The sequence below is a fragment of the Gopherus flavomarginatus genome, chromosome 5 (assembly GCF_025201925.1).
Source record: "Gopherus flavomarginatus isolate rGopFla2 chromosome 5, rGopFla2.mat.asm, whole genome shotgun sequence".
Lineage (NCBI taxonomy): Eukaryota > Metazoa > Chordata > Testudines > Testudinidae > Gopherus > Gopherus flavomarginatus.
In genome coordinates this window covers 71,420,148-71,446,533 of record NC_066621.1, presented here as the reverse complement: position 1 = coordinate 71,446,533, position 26,386 = coordinate 71,420,148, and the positions used below count along the sequence as shown (strand labels likewise).

At 38.8% G+C, this 26,386-nt stretch overlaps 1 protein-coding gene across 5 annotated transcripts in view; it reads left to right on the top strand.

Moving 5' to 3' along the window:
* The window catches only part of LUZP2 (leucine zipper protein 2), a 358,273-nt gene that overhangs the window by 167,701 nt on the left and 164,186 nt on the right, over positions 1–26,386 (top strand). For all 5 annotated transcript variants that reach the window (XM_050955450.1, XM_050955448.1, XM_050955449.1 and 2 more), the window contains exons 2-5: positions 2,306–2,423; positions 4,138–4,208; positions 10,118–10,199; positions 20,763–20,825. In XM_050955450.1, the coding sequence (XP_050811407.1) occupies positions 2,306–2,423; positions 4,138–4,208; positions 10,118–10,199; positions 20,763–20,825 (334 nt within the window). The remainder of the gene's footprint in view (positions 1–2,305; positions 2,424–4,137; positions 4,209–10,117; positions 10,200–20,762; positions 20,826–26,386) is intronic.

Here is a 26,386-nt window from a genome sequence, read left to right as displayed (position 1 = left end):
CCCACCCCTTAGTTACTAGATTTCTTAAGGGCCTGGAGCGCCTCTACCCCCCAGTATGCCGCCCTGCCCCCACCTGGGACCTCAACTTAGTCCTAAGCAGACTTATGCATCCACCTTTTGAGCCATTGGTGACTTGCTCACTCCTGTACCTGTCGTGGAAGACAGTCTTCCTGGTGGCCATTACATCGGCCAGAAGGGTCTCCGAACTTCGAGCGCATACGGTGGACCCACCATACACTGTCTTCCACAAGGACAAGATACAGTTGCGACCTCATCCAGCGTTCTTCCCTAAGGTAGTGTAGGCTTTCCATACCAACTAGGACATCTTCCTCCCAGTCTTCTTTCCGAAGCCTCACTCTTCTCGACAGGAGCAGCAGTTGCACTCCTTAGATGTCTGTAGAGCGCTCGCTTTTTATATCGAGCGGACAAAGCCCTTCCGGAAATCCCCCCCAGCTGTTCGTGGCAGTTGCTGAACGGATGAAAATTCTACCAATCTCCTCCCAGAAGATCTCCTCTTGGGTAACAGCGTGCATACGCACGTGCTATGACCTGGCTCGTGTCCCTTCGGGCCATCTCACGGCGCATTCTACCAGAGCTCAAGCTTCATCAGCCGCCTTCCTGGCCCACGTACCTATCAAGGAGATACGTCGCGCAGCGACCTGGTCATCGGTTCACACCTTTGCTTCTCACTATGCTCTGGTCCAACAGGCTAGAGATGATGCAGCCTTTGGCTCAGCGGTTCTGCATGCTGCCACATCTCTCTCCGACCCCTCCGCCTAGGTAAGGCTTGGGAATCACCTGACTGGAATGTATATGAGCAATTGCTCGAAGAAGAAAAGATGGTTATTCACCTTTGTAACTGTTGTTCTTCGAGATGTGTTGCTCATATCCATTCCAAACCCACCCTCCTTCCCCACTGTCGGAATAGCCAGCAAGAAGGAACTGAAGGGTCGCCGGGTCGACTGGGGTATATATCCGGTGCCATAGCGGTGCCACTCCAGGGGGCACCCAGCCGACCCGCTGAGTGTTGCTAGGGTAAAAAAGTCTTCCGACGAATGTGCATGCGGTGCGCGCACACCTGACTGGAATGGATATGAGCAACACATCTTGAAGAACAACAGTTACAAAGGTGAGTAACCATCTTTTTTTATCCTTTTAAGATATTTGAAATGCTATTTGCTATTGAGCTCATATGTGGAAATGGAGGATAAAAGTTCTGTTGCCAAGAAACGACTTGAGCACATAAGTTGGAGGCAGTTGTATGAGATGTAGGTTTAATCACTAATTGGATAGTGACCACCTGTCAGCATTACTGTGGCAGGCAGGGTGTTGCAGAGTAAAACATCTCAGTGGTTTTCACAGTAGTGAGAAGAAATTACAGATGTTATACATTTCATTAAAGAGATGGCAGCTCAAATATTTCCACACTGTTTCCCCACAGTCGCATCTGTAAAAATGTTGGCCAAATAAGCTAAAGATATTTGCTCTTGATGGAGCTTCAATTCAATATAGTAGTGTACTAAACAATATCAGTAATATAAAAACATAACTGTAGGAAAAACGACATTTAATTAAAGCTTTGAGATATACCAAGTATCCAAAATCTGATTGTATAGTGCACTATTTTTTTCTTCTATCCTTCAGGCAGAGTAGATGAGCTGTCCATTGCTAAATGAATCATCCAATATTTTTCCAAACATGGCCAGTGCTCTTGATATATTCAGAAGCCCAAAATGGGCCTGACCTGAAGATCACTACTGATTTCAGTGGGCTTTGGATGAGGCCCTAAGATAGTCTTGGTATGTTGCAGGATTGAGACATTTGTTTCTTTTTATGAACTGATCAACCCAGATCTTTATAGGCATTTAGACACCTAACCCCGATCTGAGCCTGAATCATTAACTGAGTAAAAAAAGGTTTAAATTACAGGAGGGAAAATTCAAATATCTCTGGAACATCCTTCCCCCACAAGAATGGTTAAAAATCTCTGACTCTACAAAGTTCAATAATTCCTACTGTGCAATATCTCACAGGAAAGAAAAACCTCCTTTACTGTCAACTTCTGTATAATATAAAAGCATTTGTTCCTGCCCATAATAGGTTGCTATTGGCATGGTGGTATGAGGATTTGTGTACACAGATGCAGCAGTTCAGTTTGTCATAAAACATTTCGATTCCTAAACATGGTGCAAGGGGGAATGGGAATGGATTCTGCTTATGATTAATAAAAATTGGATGAACTAAGACTCTGATTTCAAGGACATTGGGAAGACATTTTGAGAAGACTGCGTGTGCTTTGTGTTAGACAGGGCTATGAAGAACTGGAAAGACAACTGAAAGAAGTCTTTAAGGAAAGGAGCAATATCCTCCGTCAACTGTCGAAGACCTCAAAAGAACTTGAAGGAATTAAAGTAAACCTGCAGGTTAGATTACCCTTCACTTTTCTGAGATATACGATCACTCACTTTGTTTGTTAGAATTACTATCTATTTGTTACAAACATTTTCTTTTAACATGAGACTAATTGGTAATTAATTACCCTGATGCTTGTTTTATATGTTGTGTATGCTAATTTTCAATATTATTTAAACTGAGGAAAACATGGTGCACATTACACATGAGTGGATTATGCAGTTTATGAATCCCCAAAATTTTCCTTGGATTCTTTGTCTCACTTGTGGAAATTGAAGCAGTTAATGGAAAAACCATTATGGAACAGACTACATTGGCAATGAGAGGAAAAAGATATTTTTTGTAGATTGACTCCCTGGAGCTACCCCTTACTGCCATTAATGAACAGTTACTCACAAAAATAGTCCTGTGTTGGCTAGGGAATGTGATATTTTCAGATTTCTAGCCAACAGAACTATGCCGGCAAAACTTTGTAATGTAGTCTAAGCTTTAGTCTAGCTGGAGTGAGAGTGGCCACACTGAAATAACGCTGCAGAGTATTAAATAACTCTGCAGCCTATATCCCCTTATAAGCCAGCCAACTGGAGTTAACTGGAGCATGATGTCAAATATAGGAGGAGTAGCCGTGTTAGTCTGGATTTGTAAAAAGCGACGAAGAGTCCTGTGGCACCTTATAGACTAACAGACGTATTGGAGCATGAGCTCTCATGGGTGAATACCCACTTCATCAGATGCATGTCTTGGAGCATAATGGTTGTTTTAACAGTTTTGGTGAGAGGACAGGACTCAAGTTAAGGGCAATATTTCAGTTATAACTCAACTCTATAGTGAAGACAAACCCTCCATGTGAATAACGGGTTTCCAGTCTTGCCCTGGATTCGTTGGCTACCTCAATGACCAAATATTCACATGACAGGGCAGCAGTCTCTTCATGAGGGAGTCTCTTGGTCTAGTGAAAGCAATGAGAATAATTCAGACTGGTTATCAAGTAGATTGCTTATTCTTGCACTGCCTTGCAGAGAACTGCATTTTATTTGAGCCACCTGTTATGAATGGGGCATATATAACTTCCAACAAGACCACCCCTTGCATTAACTAGTTGAGGGAACAATTCTGGGAAATTATCTCCTCAAACAACTCATAGGACCCTGCTGTTATCTTTGAGGGGCATGTATGGGTCCCTGTATTCCATTCATTAATGATGCTACCTTCTCTGAGCAGTAGTCTGTCGTACATTTTAAAATGTCAGTCTGCATTATCCTGTCATCCTCTACTGCTATTTTTTTCTTGTTGAATTTCTTTCTTCACCATTTATATGGGGAACTTGCTTCCTCTCTCTCTCTCTCTTTAATGAAGTTACTTTAGAACTTGCTATATTCTCATCAAACTGAATGAATAAAAAAGTAGGTCTCGGGAAAATTTATTTTTTCATGTACATCGAATTTGACGCTGCAGAGACCGGATCTATGCCAAGAACTGTACTACATAGTCTATTTGATCAGTTCTGCTTTAATGTCTTATCCTGAACACCTGTGTGTGTGCTGCAGCAAGTGCTGAATTACTGCCACAGAAGAGCCAAACTATTTCTGCCTTTTTTTTTAAACTGATGATAAAATGTATTATTCAATGGGAGCCTTTTGTAAAAGAGGTCACCATTAACCTTTTCATAGCTGAGTAACATTAAAGATCTTCTTGGTAATTCTCTCTCTCCCCCTTTGTTTCCAGTCTTTGAAAAATGACGAGGCATCTGCCAAAAGTGATGTGCAAAAACTTCTGGAATTAGGCCAAAAGCAAAGGTAAGAAGCTACCTCCTCTTTTCATTCCTGTTAACAGATTGAAAACTATAAGACCATGGAATTCAGTCTTCCCTTTGTTTGAACCAGTAAGCACAGCACAGTAGGCATATCCACTAGCAAACAGCCATGACTGTTAAACAGGGGGAGGGAGGAACAATGCAGGATTGTTTCTGCTACACCTGAAATATTAGCTGATATGTGACATACTTTACTTCATAGTCGGTCATTAATAATATTCACAGCGGTTAATATTAGAGCTAGATATATGTCAAGGAAATGGAGTTTAGTTTTTCAGGATAGCTCAGTGCTGGAAACTTATTTATTCAAGTCAACACATTTCTGTGCTTAGTGAATTGAGTTCCTTATTGAAGCACCATAAGTGGGCCTGATTTTCGGAGGATGCAGTGATCAACAAGTTGGAAAAATCTTTAAAGTGTCTATAATTAGAAACCCGAGAATTGAGGCACCTAAAATAGCTAGTTAGTTTTAAAAATTGCTGGCTTTGGAGGTGGGACGTAGGTTCAGATAAAACTCATGAAACCGAGCACCTAGTTTCGAAAATTCTTACAGGGTAATCTGTGACAAGAAGTAAGAGAATAAATTTGTGAGGGGGTGGAATATTCATGTCAGATATTCACTTGAATCTAGTGAATTGGAGAATTTTCCATGACAAGGGGTGACAGATCACCATCCTTAGTCCTAGCTCGATACACAATGACAGTTCACATGATTCTTACAAATGGAGTCTATCTGATAAATTGATATGCCAATATAATTTTAACAACAAGCAGACCTAGCCAATACAGGGATTATTTTTTCTGAAACAGTATGATGTGTTTAATATATGTATGTGTCTCAGTTTTATCACAATAAAAATATACATTACAAATTAATCAGATATGGCCAGTCTAGGTACAGCATCTACCCCTTTTGTTGTCATACAAAGTAACACCTGAAATCCTGTAATGATTTTATTGCAAGTATTTTACCCGGTAGTAGTTTTGTTGCATATTAAAATTAGATGGCTAATAGGGAAGGATTGTGATTGAATGATTTCCCAATCAGCTCTTAAATACCAAAGAAAATTGGAGCCCGTTTCAGTGCCCACAAAAAGTCAGTGAGGAGTCTTTCCATATACTTCAATGGGTGTTGGATCAGACCTTCACATGCCTTAGAAATGCCAAAGACAGATATTTCTGTTAAAGGGGGACCTTTTAGACCTGTCTGAACTGTGGAGTAGTGGGGTTTAGTTAGTTAACGTTTCTAGAGAACATTAAATATGCAAACTTCTATATAATTGGACACAATTAAAACATCACCATTTACCACTAGTAACTACCTTGTAGAAAATCAGACACTATTTTTTTTTATCCTCCAGTTTCTCATGTAGTAAATGTTGCCTTGAAAATCCAATATTAGCTGCTGTAATTGCTAAATATTCTTATATCAACAATTTTTAACCATGATGATATTAGACATGATCATCACATCCTGGAACTTTTAATAGGTGAAAAGTAATGTGTTCTTTGCAATACATTAATAATGTCATTAAAACATAATGAGATGATAAAATGATGATGCAAGTTGACAGTATCATTGTTCAGTAGTTCAAATTTGCAAATGGTCTCTGAAATGTGCATCTAAAACATTTGTGGTTTCATCTCTTTGTGCATGAAAATGCCTCTTTTTGTGGATGTATATCAGCAAACTACATGGTCGTTGCTCATTGTGAGTGTAGTTAACTATTTTGTGGTTGCAAATGGACACACCCATGTAATTTACAAAAGTATTTTAGAACTGTTTTGGAGAATTGACTCTAAATCTTCAGTCTTATAATTTGCTCTGTGCATAAAGGCTACATTACAAATCCTTCACCCATAATTCAGTTTCTGTGATGGGGTTTGACAAGCATGCAGCTTCCATGACGTATTCACATCAGTGAATTAAAATTGTTAATAAGCTATTTAGACAATTTTAAATATGCCCTGTTGTTTGCAGATGAGAATATGGAATAAGTCTTTCTGGGCAAAAATGGGTATTCCTCAGATGCACGCACCATTTTGTTCTTTCCATTCCCCTACACAAGACTCCACCTCAGTTCTGTCTGTCTGTCCACCCAAATGGAATGTCAGTTGTCTTTCCAAGAGAAACATGTACTGAGTGTACAGCAGTGTGCTTCAGTGGAACAGTTCCCAGACAGATTATGTGATACATGCAATGGGCTAATGAACAGCCTGTGTTTTTCAATGTCTTCCTTCTTTAAAATCCAGGCTTTTATAACACTCTTCAAGAAATACTATGAAAACCAATATTGTGGGTACTCAAATGATTAATAATTACAGACTCACTGGAATTGGGTTCCACAGAGGTTATGGAAGTCTAGAAGCCAATATTGACAACATGACAGTGAATGAAAATTGGCATATGATTAACACAATGGGTGCTGTGCACCTGCTATGATATATACCTTTCCCAGAGATTGTGTATCTAAGAATAAACCCAGACACTTCCATCTGATAAACCGTATATCAGCATAAATACATATCTATCTTTACCTTGTCGTAAATCATTCTGTTAGCCTCCCCTCACAATTTACCTAGTGAAGGTCCTCAAAGAATCATAGAATATAAGGGTTGGAAGGGACCGCAGGAGATCATCTAGTCAACCCCTTGCACAAAGCAGGACCAATCCTCAACTAAATCATCCCAGCCAGGGCTTTGTCAAGGAAAGAGATACCACCACCTCCCTAGTTAACCCATTCCAGTGCTTCACCACCCCCCTAGTGAAAAAGTTTTTCCTAATATCCATGTTTTATCTGATATCATGTTTTATCTGCCAAGATCCTGAGGTTATACCCAATCTGCAATAAATGGAGAAGAGTGTAGCTGCCCTCCTGTTGAATAGAGAACCAGCTGGATTAAGATGCTTGGACCCATCATCACTTTGGGCAGCCTTTCGGCATTAAAGCCACAGTCTACATCCTTCATAGAAATGAGGACTGCATTTGCCTTATGGGCTGCACTTTCACTAATCCTATTATATAGCATGAATCCTATAAAGTGTAGGGTGCCAGAATCTCAGCTATCAGAGGGGTAGCTGTGTTAGTCTGTATCCACAAAAATAATGAGGAGTCCGGTGGCACTTTAAAGACTAACAGATTTATTTGCGCATAAGCTTTCGTGGGTAAAAAACCCACTTCTTCAGATGCATGGAGTGAAAATTACAGGTGCAGGCATAAATATACTGACACATGAAGAAAAGGGAGTTACCCTACAAGTGGAGAACCAGTGTTGACAGGGCCAATTCAGTCAGGGTGGATGTGGTCCACTCCCAATAACTGATGAGGAGGTGTCTCAATACCAAGAGGGAGAAAATTGCTTTTGTAGTGAGCCTGCCACCTCCCAGTCCTTATTCAAACCCAAATTAATGGTGTTACATTTGCAAATGAATTGTAGCTCTGCAGTTTCTCTTTGAAATGTTTTGATGTTTTGAAGTTTTTTTGTTGAGGTATGGGTACTTTTAATCTGTTATAAAACGTCCAGGGAGATTGAAGTGGTCTCCTACTGGCTTTTGTATGTTACCATTCCTGATGTCTGATTTATGTCCATTTATTCTTTTACTTAGAGACTGTCCAGTTTGGACAATGTACCTGGCAGATGGGCATTGCTGGCACATGATGGCATGATGGCACATTCACTTGCACATCTACTAATGTGATATACTCCCTTTTCTTCATGTGTCAGTATATTTATGCCTGCATCTGTAATTTTCACTCCATGCATCTGAAGAAGTGGGTTTTTTACCCACGAAAGCGTATGCCCAAATAGATCTGTTAGTTTTTAAGGTGCTACTGGACTCCTCATTCTTTTTTGAGAATCTCAGTTGATACAAGATGAGGTAGCACCGTTGACTTCAATGAAGCTGTGCAGATTTACACTATCTGAGGATCTGACCCTAGTGTTCATTCATCATAAGTCCAACTTCAATCTCTTCTCTTCTGAGCTCTGTTGTAGTTTTTATGCTGCAGTAGAACATGGTTGTTTCTCATAGTGGTTCAAGTTCTGTTACTTCAGTGTATTGTTAACACTTCAAAATGACACAAACTTTGTCTATATTAGACAAAATTGGAAGGGCTGCTGCTGTTGGCTCTCTGGATTCACCAGCTGTTTCAAGCACTGTCAAGGTTCCTTCCCCACTCTGAACTTTAGGGTACAGATGTGGGATCCTCCATGGACATTTCTAAGCTTACTTACCAGCTTAGATTTGGTATCGCTGTCACCATCCCCCAGGCACTACTTCTTTTCCCTGGGGTACTTCACCAAGTCCCTGGTGAACACAGATCCAAATCCCTTGGATCTTAAAACAAGGAGAAATTAACCATCCCTCCTCCTTTCCCCCACTAATCCCTGGTGAGTCCAGATCCAATCCCCTTGGATCTAAAAACAAGGAAAAATCAATCAGGTATTAAGAAAAAGGCTTTTAATTAAAGAAAAGAAAGGTAAAAGAAAACCCTCTGGGAGAGATTAGCATACCAGCTACTCTCACAGACAACAGATTCAAAACACAGAGGATGTTCCCCTGGGCACAAATTTAGTTACACAAAAAAATACCCAAATACCCAGTTTGATTCTACCTCTAATTGCATAAGACAGGTTACAAAGAAATAAACATAAACCTATTTATTCCTTTCTAAAATTTACTACTCTGATAAGAGGCTGGTTCCTTGATCTTTTTCACTCTGGCTGAAACTGAAACTCCAAACAAAGGAAAAACTTCTCTCCTTCCTTTTGAAACATCTTGTTCCCCCATTGGTTCCTCTGGTCAGATGTCAGCTAGGCTAGGTGAACTTTTTAACCCTTTACAGGTAAAAAAGGCATTAACCCTTTACCATCTGTTTATGACAAGCACCGTTTCAGTTAAATCTGCACTACCCAGAACTCCCAAGGTTACTAGCTTCGGTGTAGATGAGGACTAATATGGTAGATGAGCCAGCAACTCAGGTACTTCGTGCCTCATCATGTACAAAGCTCATTCTACACCCGTCAAACAATCACTGGGCTAAATTGTCTCCTGCACCTGAGCCATGCTCAAGGCAGGCAGGGGTTCCAGCTTCCTGATCCTGAGGGTTGATCTGTGCCAGTGGCATCCCTGATAATGCTGTTAGAATACTCTAAGATATGTCACTATTGTAGCAGCACCACAACCCTTGCAAATGGCCTGTGTTAGGGGTGAAGAGGTGGCTAGCGTAAGACTTGTATCAGACATAATTGTGCCAGAAGGGAATTCTTATTCCACATAAATCCTCTATATGTGTTGCCAGTTTGTGGTCCCTTTTCACTTCCTGAGCAATGCAAAGATGCTGGATCTCAGCAGCAAAACTTTGCAATAAATCTTTTTTTTTCCTTTTGGGTGGCGTTTCTTTTAAACAATTAGACAACTCCTTATAAGATCCCAGTTTATCATTTGCTTCTAAAAAGAGAGAACTAGTGGCTTAGGTTTACTAGCTAGAATTTCTCTTTTCTTTAAAAGCAAATATAAACAAGCTGTCATAGACAGTAGTATATTTCCTGTTCAAAGTGCTTCTCTTTCCTTTCTTCACTGTTACTATTCTTTTCACTAGAAATTACACAATTAGCAGATTTCTGTACAGGAGGGCGCTTGATAGATACAAAAGGTAGCTACTTACCATGTTTATATATATTTATATAACATTTCTTTCTTCATCAGCACTGGAATTCACTGGACTTATGGCTTTAACAAAACACATAGACAGCACTCCTGGTTGTTATGCTGCATAATTAAACGAGTCTGTTTAACTAAAGTAAACAAATAAACAAAAAAAACACACTCCCATATTTCCTAATGGAGAGTAGTGCTGAAGTTTGTATTGTTTCTTTTCAATGATCTAGGGATGAAATGAAATATCTCCAGGAGGCCTTTCAAAAGCAGCTTAATGAGGCAGCTGAGAAAGCAGAAAAACAGCAGGCTACAGTGAGTGATTCTCTGTCCTTTCTTCTGTATTCTCCTTTGTTTCTTCTGTCTTTCCGCTCTCCTCCCTTGTGATTTATTTCATTATCTCAAATATCTTTTCATGACCAAAGTTATAATAATTTATTGATTATGCACAGTGCTTTGATGACCCAGAAGACCTTAGTCCTTGCTCTAACGAGGCTGCATCCGAAAGCCCCTTACTCTCATGTATACCACTTTATACTGTTATAATTCCATTGACTTAAGTGGAGTCATGCCAGATTGAAAAGGGTGTCCATAAGAATCTAATCAAGTCTCAAAGGTCCAATCTTAATCTTATTGAAATCAGTGGGTTATTTGCCCATTGACTGCAAAAGAAATAGGATCTGGGTCACAGTGTTTTAATCCATGAACTCAGATGAAAGTAATCATTAAACTATGTAATATTTTTTGGCTAAATCCGCCATTAACCAGTTGAATCAAACTTTGTGTATTACTGTTTTTCTGTTGAGCATATATGGTCAGATTTTATTACTGCATAGAAAATTACAATCGTTTCTCATTTCTCTTGTATAACTGGTTTGCTGCTAGGACATAAATAAGGAAATGTCCCCTATAAGTGTCAGTGCTTAAATGAACAGAACAACTCTGTAAATGATCTGTCTTGAATTGGTCATCAGGTAACTGAACATTTCAATGGCATTTGAAAGCTGTTTTGCCAGATTTCTTGGTTAACGTCTGTTTTCACACTGGCCGAAAGTACTAGTTGATGATTTATTTGTTTAATTTATCTGGCCATATTTAATTATTTTTAGGCTTAAAAGACAAGAATGAGGTGTACATAGGAATAGGGTAAATAAAAACAAGAATTAAATAATTTTGCAATGCTTTGCAAACATTTGCAAAATGTGATTTTAGTTGAAGGTTGATATTCCTCTTATTTGTAACTGAGCCAGATTGTGAATGCTTGTTTAACAAGATGCAGATTTTATTAACCGGTTTAGGAATTATGATATTCCCACTGATGTTAATAGGAAAATTTCCATTTGGCTTCAGTGGGAGCAAGATCAGATACTGTAGCCCCAATTCAGCAAGGTACTTAAAAGATAGAATAGTTTTATGGAAGTCAATGGCACTACTCGTGCTTAAAGTTAAGTGAATGTTTAACTGCATTGCTGAAATGCACCCTATATCCAGCTCATACTAGGCTTTTGAAAAAATAGCTTTGTCCAAATACATGTATGGAAGCATTCTGCTGTAAAGGAGAAATAAAGTGCGTTTTATAATCATCATGTACAAGAAAACTTCCAAGGGAATATTTATAATATCAGAAAGTACTTTTTCTTCAGTGCTCTCTGAAAGCTTGGGAGGGGAATCCATTCCTTTACAAAGCATTGTATCCTCTTTGCCACATATTTAGGTATTTATTATTGTTTGAGGGTGTGGGTTTTTTTGTTTATTTTTGTTTTTGGGGAGGGAGAGTGAGAGAGAATGAACAAAACAACAAACAAAACCCCCAACACTTTGCTTTGGGCAGAAAATGAAAAGAATATGCTTAATTTGATTGTATTTGATTATATTTGTTTATAGTATAAAAATAAGGAGGTCAAAATTAGTCCTGCCAAGGTAGTCATGACAATGTGTGTCAAGAAAATTAAAACAAATTATCTAGCAATAGTATTTAAATGGGAGAACTGTCCTAAAGTCAGTAGCAAAGCAGAGCACAGGATTTGTTTATCCCAATTCTCTTCTCCAGCCAGCTGAAAACATGGTAGGCCAAATTCTGCTTTCAACTACATTGATGGGCCCCCACTGACCTTGATGAAGGGTCAATAATGTACAGTAATAAAGATGAGTATTAGTGATAGGTAGGGTGACCAGATGTCCCGATATTTGGGGCTTTTTCTTACATAGGCTATTATCTCCCCAACCCCGTTCCAATTTTTCACACTTGCCATCTGGTCACCCTAGTGGCAGGAGTCAAAATACAAACAAAACAAACCTCAAATTAGAATCTCCTGACTTCTTGTTTGTTACACTGTATATGCTTAAGAGCAGTTCAACACTGGTGTAAATTAGTGTATCTTTTCCTATTTTTATATAAAGTTCTGTCTCTTTTTTTGCATTAGCTTTTATCTTCTGTGGAATCTCTTTCATGGTTCATTCAAGGGAGGGTGTAATCCTGGAGTGAGATACAAGGGACAAAATTCTGAGCTTAGTTACAATTCAGTGATTCTGCACCACCTCCACCATCTTTGGAACACAGTGGGATCGATCACTAGTGTAACTGAGAGCAGAATTTATCCCAGGTTATTGTCAACTGGTTAGAGAAGGAGACTGTGACACAGAATGCTTGGGCTCCAGTCTCAGCTCTGCGAGTAATTGGCCTCCTAATGATTTCAAGGGTAGCAAAGTTGAGCTTTTGATATGTGACCCTGTGCAAGACAATTAACCTCTTAGTGTAGCCTTCAGTAAAATGATTTACTGTCTGAAGTCTTTTGAGATCATTAGTTAAAAGATGCAATAAAAATGAAAACAATTATTATTACTGTTACTTAATCCTGTCTCCTGACAGTGTTTCACACCTTTTTGAAAGCCAGTTGAAAGATATGGACAAAAATCTGTAGGATACTTTCTTAACACTTGAAGATGGAAGTCTGGTTTGGAGGATGGGGTTGAATTTAGTTCTGTTTTACTTAACTGTAAGGCTTTATTCTAGTCAAACGTGTAGGTTTTAGTCTATTGAACTCAATGGAGTTACTCCTGATTTATACTGGTGTAAATGAGATAAGAATCATTGTTGAATCAAGCCCATAAAGCCTTAAACTGGAATATTTGCAGAAAATTGCTGGAGGAGGGAAGGTTAGAATGCCTGTTCTATTCTTGGCAACTCAGAATAATATAATCAATCTCCTACTTATTGCGTGTTACTCAATTGGTAAATTAGCATTACATATTTTGAACAAATAGAGAACACCTGCCAGAGAGCAATGATGGGATCTGTTAAGTAACTGCAAAATGGTTGTATTTAAAAACCTAAAATAATTAAGTAAATCAAATAATATTTCCACATTATTTTTAATATAATAGATGGCTTGACCTAAATTGGCAGATCTAAATTAACAGCACAATAGCATCTTGAATACATTACTCAAGTGTCCAAGCTGTGCAGAACTTACTATATTAATCCTTTATCTTCCACTGGCCATATTATATAAACTAGGCCTGGACAAAATTTTATGGGCTAGTAGTTTATTCACCAAAAAATGCTATTTTGAGTTGAATGAAACTATTCATGAACTCAACACGAAATCACCAAATAGTTTTGATCGAATGAATGAAATCTAAATGTTTCAGCAAATGCTGTTTTAATGGCTTCTGCTGAATAAGCATTAGTTGTACACAAAATAAGCAATATGTGTGTGTATATATGTAAGGCTGTGAGTCTGTCAGTCACGGAAGTCACAGATTTGGTGACTTTCCATGACCTCCGTGACTTCTGCAGCGGCTGATGCTGTGTCCGGAGCTGCCCAAGCCGGACAGTCTCTGAGCCAGCAACAGTTGTTTGGGTGTGTTGGTGAGAGTTCAGGGCTAGGGGCAGGGGATTGGTGGGTGTATGGGGGCGGCGCTTACCTCGGAGTGGGGGGCTACCTCTGGTATGGCCCTGCAGCTCCTAGGCAGTGGGGGGGGGCCACACTCTGCCCATTCCCCCAGGCCCCACCCCCACAGCTCCCATTGGCTGCGGTTCCTGGCCAATGAGAGCTGCCCAGCCGGTGCTTGTGGTGGGACAGGAGCAGCATGCGGACGAGCCCCTGGCCCCTCCAACACCTAGGAGCTGCAGGGACATGGAGCTGGGTAGGGAGCCCCTGTGAGCCCTGCCAATCCTCCCCCCCTCCCCAAACACCAGTGGGGGTCCTGGGCCACCTCCCCCAGCACCTGCAGTGCCCCCTGCTACCCCACTCAGAGCACCCATAGCTCCCCACTCAAGTTTTAGTTGGGGTATATAGCAAAAGTCATGGACAGGTCACAGGCCCTGAATTTTTGTTTACTGCCTGTGACTTGTCCATGACTTTTACTAAAAATACCTGTGACTAAAGCATAGCCTTATGTGTGTGTGTGTAATAAAATGTAGCTATATATGCTACCTTAGAATTATAGAACCATAGGGTTAGAAGAGATTGCAAGGGTCATCTAGTCTTAACCCCCTGACAAGATGCAGCATCTTTTGCATCTAAACCATTCATGACAGATGTCTATCCAGCCTCTTTTTGAAAACCTCTAGGGAAGGAGCTTCCATGACTTCCCTAGGCAGTTTGTCCCTTCTCCTACTGTTGGAAAGTATTTCCTGAGATTTAATCTAAAACTGCTATGATGTAGTTTGTCAGGAAACTACCTTTTATGAAGCATGCAGTGTATGACATTTAAAAACAAATAAATCTAAACTGAAATGGGAAAAATGAGGGAAAAAATGAGAGAGGAGGAAAAAGGAAGAAATGCGGCTTTTTTTTTTTAAATCCATTATATTTCCCCCATCCTAGAACTTTGTTTAAAGCATCTGAAACAGCTTTCAATTGATTATCTCTTTAGTTCAGTTTTTAGATTAGAGTAATTTATAAATTGTTATTGGAAAGAAAACAGAGCTTGGATTTGTATCCTATTTTTCAGATCCACAATATTGGAAATATTTGAAATAGTTCTCTGTGTGTGTGCAATAAACATTTCACTTTCCATTAATATTATATAGTATAAAGTATATTACTTTGTGAACTAAATTGTTTGTGAACTGAAAAATATAGCGACTACATATACTTGAAATTTAAAAAATGACTGAAATCTTTCAGGTATTAGTTTTAATACTGACATTAAGATGCATCTAGCTGGTTTTTTAAAGTAGTAAGTAAGGATAGGCTAACAAAGACCTACTCTCAATGATATTCACACATCACTTTAGGTACATAAATAGTCCTATTCAACTATTTAAATGCATGCCTCTTTCTTCCATCCTCTTTGTAGATCCGCTACTTCATCTGCTGTCTCAACTACTGTCTTCTTCCAATTTGATCCATTCTCCTTGAGACTTAAGTCCTTGTGGTATTGTAAAACACTGGAATGGTTGCCAAATTCCATCAGGAATCTGATATGCATTTCTTTTTCCTTGAACTTCTCTATTCCTGTGCGATGGGATGCTCTACTCAGTGCTGCCTCATGGCGGTTCTGGGGATTAGCTCTGACAGGCTGATGCTCTTTCCTTCAGTTGCACTCCATCTCTCTCTCTCTCTCCCTCCAAAGCCCCTCTGTCACTCCAAGAGCTTCTGCTTTTTCTTTGTGACTCAGTCTTCCGGCCAGGTCACTCAGTGTGTTTTCCCCCTTTTAGGGTATCAAAGTCTCTTCTCACCAGCAGTCTTAGGCAGTCTTCTCATTCACTGCATCTGTGGTGCCAGTGGCTGGTAGGGGAACCCAGGCACACCCTTTACTCCGTGTTGCAACTCGGGGACCTGCTATTTAGCAGCAAAGTTCTATTCCCTCTTGAACCTTGCTGCCTTTCCCTGAGCCGTTCCTATCTTTCTGGCTTCTCCTCCACCCCAGGTTTTCCAGTCCAAATTTCTTCCTCCCAGGGACTAATTTGTATGATACCTATCTCTATAGGTCCAAACACACCTCCCTTCTCCCAAGGACTAACTGCAGACTACTTTCCCTGCAGCTCCCACCTGTTCTCAGCTCCTGGGCTTTATCCAGGCCCTTCCTGTTCCTATCCAGCAAGCCACATCTAATTAAACCCTGATCCCTGGCTCCTCCTCCAGGGGAAGAGTTAATTGGCCCAGCTAACCACCTTAATCCCAGCACGGCTTCTGTGGGGTGGATTCCTCATCGCATACAAAAATAGTAACCAACATCTGCTCTTCTTCTGACTTTCACATCCCTCAAGGAAGATGCCATCTTTTAGATATACACACATGATCTATCTGGTTAACAGATGTATTGTCTGGTGATCTCCATGTGATCTTGTGAATCCTCTTGTCTTGGAAGAGTTGATTTCTAGAATGCTTGTTCCACAGAGATTCAGGGTCCATTCACCATTATTAGTTTGGATGCCTTTTGTTTTTTGCCCAGGGCTCTTTGCCAGCCAGTAGAGTTGTTGCTGATTTGTGCATTGAAGTCACCTGTCATCAGCCTGATGTCATGGTTATGCACATCATCCAATACTTGTTGCCACTGCTCATAGAATGTATACTTTTCACTGTAGCCGCTGTATTTGTTGGTGCATGTTCTTAGATTATTCTACACTTGCCATGCCTTGTGTGGAACTCCCCTGTAGACCCCTTCCAGATCAGCAGGGTCTTCACTGGGGGTTTCCAGCATAATTACTACACCTCTTTCATGTGTTGTTCCTCCTGAGTATCCACCTTCAGACAGCATCTTGCCACTCCCTGCCTATAATGTCTCAATGATTCAAGTATGTTCAGATAGTATTTTTTCATTTCTCATGTAACCTGTTCCAGTTTTCCCATACTGTACAGAATAGGTACGTTCCACGTTGATACTCTTGTTACAGATTATTCATCATGATTAGATATCCTGAGATCTGATCTTCCTTTTGACTTTCACTGAGATCTGTCGTCCTTGGGTTTTGAGCTCCATCTGCACCTACCATCTTCAGGCTTTGTTTAACTTAACTGCTTCTGATGCAGTAAGCTTTTACCTGAGTGGGTCACAAACGCTGCTGCAGAACCCTTATGTTTTATCCAGGCTTGGACCTGGCACTGTTGCTAACAACCGCAGAGTAATTTTATTAGTAGTAAATATAAATAAAATAGTGATACTGAAATATGAGAAACAGTAGTAATAAAGAATGCAAGATTTCCTCCAGAGATCTCTAACCATGAATAACAATCTAACAATGAAAAGCTCAGCTCTATCCTGCCTTTTGCTAGAAATATATAGCCTGTTCACTTCATTTAAATAATAGGCATTTCAGGCAGAGCAGAGTCATAATAAATGACCATCTTTTTTTAAAACAGCCTTAACGAATAGCTCTGAAAGCCATTATGACAAAAATAGAAAAGTTTATCTGAGTGAAATATCTTTTCTTTAAGGATTCAATCCTGAATCCTGCAGAAAATTCCAAGATCCACCAAGTGTCCTAAGCTCCCATAATATTAATCGCAGTTAAGTGTGCTTAGCACTTTACAGGATTCAGCCTCCAATTAAGCAAGTTTTCTCTATTTTCTTCAAAAGACAGGGCAGATCTAACTTTTTGGAGGGCTGAGAGGTTTAATACCAACAGAATGTAGCTTACTCCGGGGTCAAATCCTGGTCCTGTCAAAGACAAAAAATTTTGTTGAATTCACTGGGACCAGGATTTGAGCCTGAGTGAATACAATTTCCCCCAAAAACTGATTTTTTTCCCCAAATATATATTCTTGTACTGAGAATCTGTCTGCTTTGTTTTCATCCCTACCCAAACTAAACTATTAGCATAATACAACCCTCAGAGCAGCATCATAACATATACCAGGCTGCCAGCTGTAGCCATAGTAATGAACAGTATCCATGCACATGCTCTACTTCAGTGCATTGTTAATTGTTCATGGCTTAACCTGTCCTAAGTGAGACATAAGAAGTGACTAAGCATCCAGCTTGCAAGCTTTGACTGTGCAATAACAATTACATGTTGGTGTTCTTCTGTCCTTCATCTATGAAAAATATTCATATAAAATAAATGTCTGATTCTTAGAATTAGATAGATCATTGCCATCTGTTAGGGCATTTTGTATTTCAGGAGGGAGGTTAATTTGGAAATTTCAAGGTCAAAAACTGCTTAGAGTAAAGGCCAGTGGATGAAAGCTGTTGTCTTTAACAAATGTAATAAGCTCTGAAGCACTTGTCTCCTGGAGACACAGAAGCACAGTCCTCGTTTAACATTGAAAAGTTCACTGGCTTCGAGCTGTAATATATTTTCAATATTTATTTTTAATTGCAGCTAGATATCAGTTATAGGCAAACAACACTTGAAAACCATGGATGCCAAACCGGGTGAAAAGACTGAATAATGGGATGCAGAAAACTCCTGAGTGGCTTCTCAGCCTTTAATTTAAACAAAAAGATATACCAGAACTTGAATGGCCATTCATGCACATGATAATAATAGGTGCATTAGGGTGGAGGAGGCAGAAAGCAGAGTTTCAACACCCACCTAGCTAATGATTCATGCACTATTCTTATATGCCCCCAAGCAGCATTTTTCAACTCAAGATTCTCAAACTGCATGCAGTCCTTCATAGCCTTGCATGATGCTCTTTCCTTGGATTTGAGTAAAAGCATCATGCAGCATCCTGACACTGAGACAATTGCCCCAGGGCACCAAAACATAGAGGCATACACAGACACACTCAAATGGACAGATGGGGTTATCTCTATATTAGCTCTAGTAGCCAAGTCATATAAATCTAAGTCTTTTATGTGGCTTACTGCAGCTCTGTTTTATGACTAATTGGCTCTTCAGCTGCTAAAGATTAAGTGGCACAGCCTTAGAATTCCAAGGAATGCAAACAATACGTGCATTTTTTCTTAATTCACATATAATTTAACTTGAAAAGAAATGGTTTCCTGTGGAAAACTAAAAGGTATTTACTTAGGTTAATTGATTTAGTACACATATTCCTAGGTGCCCATATCAGTGTGATTTACATCTACTGTACAAAAAGCTTACGTGGTACATACGGCTTTGTGGGGACCCTTTTAAAATATACTAAATTTCACTCTAGCAAAATAGCCAGGCTAGTGTCCATGTCCTATAATAGCAGTAGCACATTGAGAGCATTTTCTGTACCATCCTATTACCAATCCTGTACCAATCTCCTATTATTTTAGTTATTTCAGCACCAGAAATAAGCAACTTTGGAGGAAAATGACAAGGAATCTCTCTTGAGGGTAATGCCTGAGAAATAAGACTCATGTCAATGAAGGTCAATTTTTTTTGCCTGTCTTAACTATATCTTTTGAACAGATAGAGCCGTGCATCTAAAGAGTCACAATTATCCTATACTTTTTTGTGATTCCTCCATGGTTTTTGGACCTGTGGCTTCACAGTGACTATTTTTTAAGTGATTTAATAAAGCCCAAATGTGTTAGGCCAAATGTCTTGCAGACTGAAATTCTCTATTTGAGCTTCTTGATCATCTGTGAGGTTGCTGAAAGTCTTCAACTCCCATTAAAATCAATGGGAGTTGAGAATAATCAGCATTTTCCACAATCTAGGTCTTTGTGTGCAGGACTTGGATGGCAAAAGTTCCATATAGCCCTGCCAATCATCCCTGACCTGAAGGGACCTCTCTCCCCACTGAATGATAGATTGACCACTGGCTTCATTGCTAGTATGGTTATCAGTGGTGCCAAGTATGATGGTGTTTTTTAAATACTGACCTCTCTCCCCAGGAAGTGGACTAAAACAATCTACTCAATGTCACACAATCTAAAGAAGAGCTTATCTTACGGTAAAGCCACTGAGGCCCGTATTCCAGGAGTGAAAGGATCTGTATTCTAATGTTGTCCTTCTTAAAACAGCAGGTTTTCCCAAAGTGAATTTATAGGAGTACTTTCACAAGTGCTCTTATGTGAACTACAAAGTTTCCTCAGCTGTTTTTCTTTGTGTGAATGCTTTTTGTTGTTTGTTTTTTGTTTGTTTGTTGCAGAGAGAGCTGGTCTATTTTTTTAATCTCTGTATTGTTAATTCATGTAGGATTGCCATGGCATCCTAATATGAAATGGATATTTTCACATTGTCATGTTTATTTTAACTACATACGCCTTTGTCCCTTACTGTCCTCTAAAATGTACCTAGCAATGAAGTGAATGCTGAGTTATCTAGCAATGAAGTGAATGCATTCTGACTCCTATAAAGAAAAATACAACCTGACTTGTGTAAACCAGTGATCCTTCTTAAACTACATGAACTGCAGAAATTGAGTCAAACTTCTACATGGAAGAATTCCTTGAATTTAGTATAGGCTAGGAACCAGGTTCTGACACCTTTACTCCATGAGTGCACTCATTGGCTCCAAAAGCTTGATGGAGCCACTCACGTAGTAATAATATTATTTAGTATATGTAAGGGTGTTAGACTCTGATAGCTGTTATGTTAACATATAGGAGATTGAAAACTGCTGAGATTTTGTGATTATAAAAACAGCAACTTTTATTGTTCTAAAAATCTTCATTTCTCTGAAAAAATCTGGATGTATCAGATCTATCCAAAAACAAAACTAGGACTCTTAAGGATTTTCATGAAGAATGTGTTTCTTTATTAACCTATCTTGTTTAGTGATTCCCCTAGCTACCTGTATTGTCACTTTATTACAGATTATTTAATAGATATGAAATTGTAGGCTACTGAGGCTGGGCATCTCTTTTAGTTAAGTAAGGTGGCTTATCAGTAGGGATGGATATGACTAGTGGCTTAATTTTTGAATAGCCTATCAAAAGTTATGACGAGGAAAAGAAAAGCAAGAGAATGGAAAAGAAATGATTGTGTGGCATTTGTGGTATGCTTCAAAACTTAACATTCAGCATTTTTTAAACTGGCAGATTAATTTTCTGAAGACTGAAATGGAAAGGAAGAGCAAAATGATCAGAGATCTCCAGAATGAGGTAAGCAGGATACTGTGAATGGCTTGCCAACTACAGAACCAGTTTCTCCTCTCTTGGTTTTCACACCTCAACTGCTAGAACAGGGCCTCATCCTCCCTGATTGAACTGACCTCGTTATCTCTAGCTTGCTTGCTAGCATATATATACCTGCCCCTGGATATTTCCACCACATGCATCTGAAGAAGTGGGTATTCACCCACGAAAGCTCATGCTCCAAAACGTCTGTTAGTCTATAAGGTGCCACAGGATTCTTTGCTGCTTTTACAGATCCAGACTAACACGGCTACCCCTCTGATACAGGATATTTGATTGTCAGCCAAGTATTTTTAGAGTGGATTTTAAAGAAGTCTCAATATTTGAACAACATTGAATGCACTTCAGTTTGCTCTGTGAGATTAAACCAAGAAAGGAATAGTGGTCAAATTGTTAGTATATTTACAAAAAAGGCGCAGGTTTTCAGCTTTGTTTTACTTTCTGGAATTGTGAAATTTTCCACACTTGCTCAGATTTATTCTATTGAAACATGATATGAGATCGTTCAGGTGCAAACACTCTTTTTATCATAGTATTCTACCTTTATTTTTGAGTACGTAACCTTGAAACACTTAATGGAGGTTTATGTGTAATCCTATAAATGCTGGCTTCAGAATTAAATTAGAGCACTTTGAATATATAAATCTCCTGTTTTACTGTAGTGAATATTTAACGTAAAACTGATTAAGAGAGAGATAGGTTGTGATTAAAAATGGTGGATGCTGCAATGCCTGATTGTTTCACATATTGTACCTGCAACAGAGTTACTATCAGGTATAGATTATTTTATTTCTTGATTCATATAGTATCCGAAAGACGTGTGGGTCAGGTATAGTGAACTAGTTAAGATTTACACCAGGGTTGCGGTTTCAATGTTCTGTATCATTTATCAGCATTCAGCACCCTTACCTGAGGATATAGAGGAACACAGTTTGGTAGACCCACAGATGAGATGAAAGGAGAACGTTAAAAAATAAGACCTTCTATCATTACTATGGATTTCCTGTTTCTTACTAATAAATTCCGTTCCAACTCTTCTTAAATCAAACAACTGGCATGCAGTATTGTCAGCACATGGAACAATTGTGATAAATATTTAGCGGTGTAGGTTTGGCACACAGGTTTTTTTCAGTTGACCCTCGAAGTAGCCAAATGACATTTCATAGGGGGATAGAGGAAAAACGGATATCTCCCACAGTTCATACATTGAAAGAAATTATAGCTTTACTGCAGGATTGGAACATACAGCAGTGTACTGGAGAGATGAAGTTTTAGTGACGTGTTGAAAATGCATCCAAAAAATGAAAAAGTGCATTTAGAAAAAACAAATAAATTGAAACAGCAGTGTGAACTGATGTCCTTGCTAGCAAGATACAGCATACAGCTATTTCGGTTGTTTTTTTGTTTTGTGGTGGTGTTGCTTTTTAAGTATTGTACTTTGTTGTGATGGTAATAAAACCAAATTTGTGGTCCCCTCTTACCACCCATCCAAAATAAAAATATTATTTCCCTTTTGCTCAAAGATATGAGATTTTACTTTCAGTGCTGTATGTGACATAGAATGCAAGAAAAACTACTATTGTCTAATATGCAACATTGCTTGAAAAATCTAGCCAGAAAGAACAGTAAAGTACTTCACAATCCATTGTTTCTAAATAGCTCTGCATATACAACTAGTACAACATATTTATTATTTTTTTTCTTTTTTGGAGGTTTTATTTAAAATTGAGTCAATAAGCACCTTTTTAAAAGCAAAGTATTTATCCTTTTTCTGAGGTACAATAGTACTTCATTGGTCAAGCTGCTCCATTGAAATCAATGGAACTATCTAAGGTACTTATGGCCTCAATTACCATAGTCTCTGAGGCCTGGTCTACACGTGAATAGCGTCGTTGAAGTCGAAGTATCTTATTTCGACTTACCTCCCGTCCTCACAGTGCAGGATTGATGGCCACGGCTCTCCCTGTCGACTCCGCTACCTCCGCTCTCTCTGTTGGAGTTCCGGAGTCAACAGGAGTGCGTTTGGGGATCGATATATCGCAACTAGATGAGACGCGATATATCGATCCCTGATAAACCGATTTGCACATGAGGGACAGAGAAGATAAGGCCACACAGGAAGTCTGTAGTAGATCAAGATATGGAAGCCAGGTCTCCCAAGTCCTAGGCTTATGCCCTAACCACTGGACAGTCCTTCCTTTCCCTTATAATTTACTTATTATATACCAGTCAACATAAGTGAAGGTGTATAGCCCTAAGTCAAAAGGTGGAAGTAACTGTCTACAAGTATTTGAAGGGTGTAAATATCAAAAAGGTAGAGAACTGTGGAGGGAGCTTCAGTGGGGGTAACTGGAGGAAATTAAGTATCTGTAAATTTAGAATCAGTACAACTTACCACTTCTTCATAGTGAGATCTGATATATAGTGTGAAATATTCTGTCAAGGGAAGAGGAAGCTCCATAGTTCCTATAATTTAAAAATTTGGCTGGACAAAGTCCTTTAAAAGATACAAGGAAAAGATGTTGATTGGAAATGATTTGGTGAGATGTTCTAAATCATCTACTATCTATGATGCTTCTCTGATTTCACTGTATGAATCATGTCATTTTATTATGTAAATGATATGTCAGATATTCATTTAGGGTGAAAATCTGCGTCCCATCCCTCTGTACAGCTGAATGGCCAAAATGCAGGGAGTTTTCATGGTGCCAGTCAGGGGACTGAGGATTGGGGAGGGGCAATGCAGGGGAATATCTCATGTCATTAGCATATGGAAGGGGCCTATGGGTGGGCTGGAAGTATAATGAATGCTCCTCCAAACACTTCATGGACTCACTTGTGATGACAACACATGCATTCTGAATCCAGGTCGGTCCATTTTCTGACCACCTGTGTTGGTGTTTTGAGTAAACTTGTCCCTTAGTAGCTTTTTCTTCTACTGTAAAGTAGATGCATGTTTTTTTAATTGAAAAACATATTAATTATTTCTGTAATACAAAATATCATTTTAAATACTCTCATTAGTAAAAGTTCTTAGAGACCTTCAGAAAATATACAGAATCTACAGTCTAAAATATTGGTTGATTTTAAACACATTAGGCATGAAATACTGGCTCCCTTATATTCAGTGGCAAAACCCCCATTCACGTAAGCCAGGATTTCACCCTAATTGTTTTGCAAATGAAAAGTATACATTATATATGGTTCAATAGGTTTAGTCTACATTACTATTTTAGTTCCTTATTTAGGACCTCATGTTACTTCAATAAATCCCAGAAGAAGGCAAGAAAAGATGGAGAAAAAAGAGAATGAATAAATGAAAAAGACACATAGAATAAAATGTACCAGTCTACCATACCTGTTCTAGGCACCAATTGGTCTATTGCAGTGGTTCTCAAATTTCCATGTACCAGCCCACCATTGCTAGTCTATTCCAATGTTTTGCAAACAATTACGTCCATTTTAGCAGAGAACTTATGCTTGTGCTTGAGTACTGTCTTGAATAGCCTATGGTCTTTGGACTGACAGTGGAATGAAAGGTTTCAGAACAAACAGGGGCTAAGAGAGGAAAGGACATGCATATAAGACAGTCTCTCTAAGCAGTTCACGGAAAGAGAAGTATGATAACCATCAGCTCCTTAATTTTCACCTGCTATTTTTCCTTCAGCGTAGCTGAAGAATGAATTTCAAGTTGTAATTTTTCTATTGTTCGCGGAATCTTTTATCAAACCTTATCTTAATTTTGAAAAGTAAGAATCTTTGAAGTTGTCTGGAAGAAAAGTTAAAAAGTAAATTAGTGACAGCATCTATGGCATATTCTTTGGGATATATTGTCAGCTTTGGGCATGGAGATCTAGCCCTGTGCTTTCTGTACCTGTTAACTATTATGTTCTCCAAACCAAAAATTTTACCTTTTCTGGTGTGCTTGGCTTTTTTCAATTAAAAACTAAATATTTTCAATTTTATGTAAAATATTCTGCCCCCTCCCCCAAAAGGGATGGTATGTCTGGCTATAATTTTGAGGTGGAAATGAATTACATTGGAGAAATAGGGTTATAAAGGGTTAAATTATAGTATTCTCTTTATTTTCCCATTCAATAACAGAAAGCTCACCACTTTCTGTTCCAAATGCAAAGCAAACTTCTACTTCACTTTTTTGAAAACCAGATATATTATATTATGCCCACATTTAAAACTTACACAAAAATGACCAAACCATACACACAGTTTAAAACATACACGTAAAAACATAACATATCATATATAAATTAAAAAATAAGTTCACACTCAAATTTCCCTTTAGGGACCAGAAGGAGGAGAGAATGAGCGACAAGTGGCAGATGCTGGTCATGTTGCTTATTGCCACAGTAGAAGGTACTCAGATACCACAATAATGGGTATGGTATAAGAACGTGAATAGCATGTGAACGTGAATAGTATGGCCGTGATATTTTTGTAATGCCAGCTTTATATTTGCCATAATAAGAAACAAACAGGCCAGTGTTAATATTAGTCATCTTCTATATACCTTATTTTATTTTTAAACTGGCAATGCAAGAAGGAGAAATAACCCCATTGTGACTTACCGCAAATATTTTTTTCACATATTAAGTTAGCCTTGTCTGATGTTTACAACTCATAATGCTTTTTGAAGCCTTGATTCTAGATAGTGAAGAGCTACAACCTTCAGTGCACTTTTATATTAGCTTACGTTAACATAGTAGGAACATTTGTTACCCACTGGCACCTGTGAAAGAATTTCATTTTACACCTGCACTCCCACAAATCTCTCTGGGCTGGGAATAGGGTTTGAATAATTCTCAGGGACTGGAGCAACATGTGTATGCTTGTTCCACAAAAAATGATTTCTAAAGAGGGTTAAAATGTGAAAGTATAGAATGTAGCCATGATTGCTCTAGGGCTGTGTATGCCATTTTAACTGAACAATATGATAATGATTTCTGGTACATCTGATTTTTAAAGAACTTTCATTAGATTACATCAGAAATCAATATAATTCAATGGCCTAAAATGCAATTTTTTAAAAACATCCCTACTGTTTTTAAAAGACGTGTCTCAATTTGGATGGTCTCACTTTGGCCAGATTCCTGTTTTAAAGTTTCTTCTCCAAGCTCAAGAGCAGAAGGACAGCTCAGCGAGCCCATATTTCTTTTTCATAGATGATTATGATATTCTATTTATAATAGAAGATAGACAATGAACACATTACAGGCTTATCCCCAAAACTGAGAAAGATGTATTAGATTTGAGCTATTGTTTCTTTCCTTAACTAGGAAAAGAAGATGTGAATGGAAATCTAGTTACATGCTCATTGGCTTTGTATGCTCATATGGCAAGAAATGGGACCTGTTTCAAGGACCATGGAACAGAAACTGGTGAAGTTAGGCATGCAGCTTAAATATGAGATCAGTGTTTCTCCATCTGCAAAGAAATGGAGGGAAAAGTTATATTCAGATAGCATTCGGACCAGATAGTAGTGTTGTAACTGCATTGCTCCTAGGATAGTA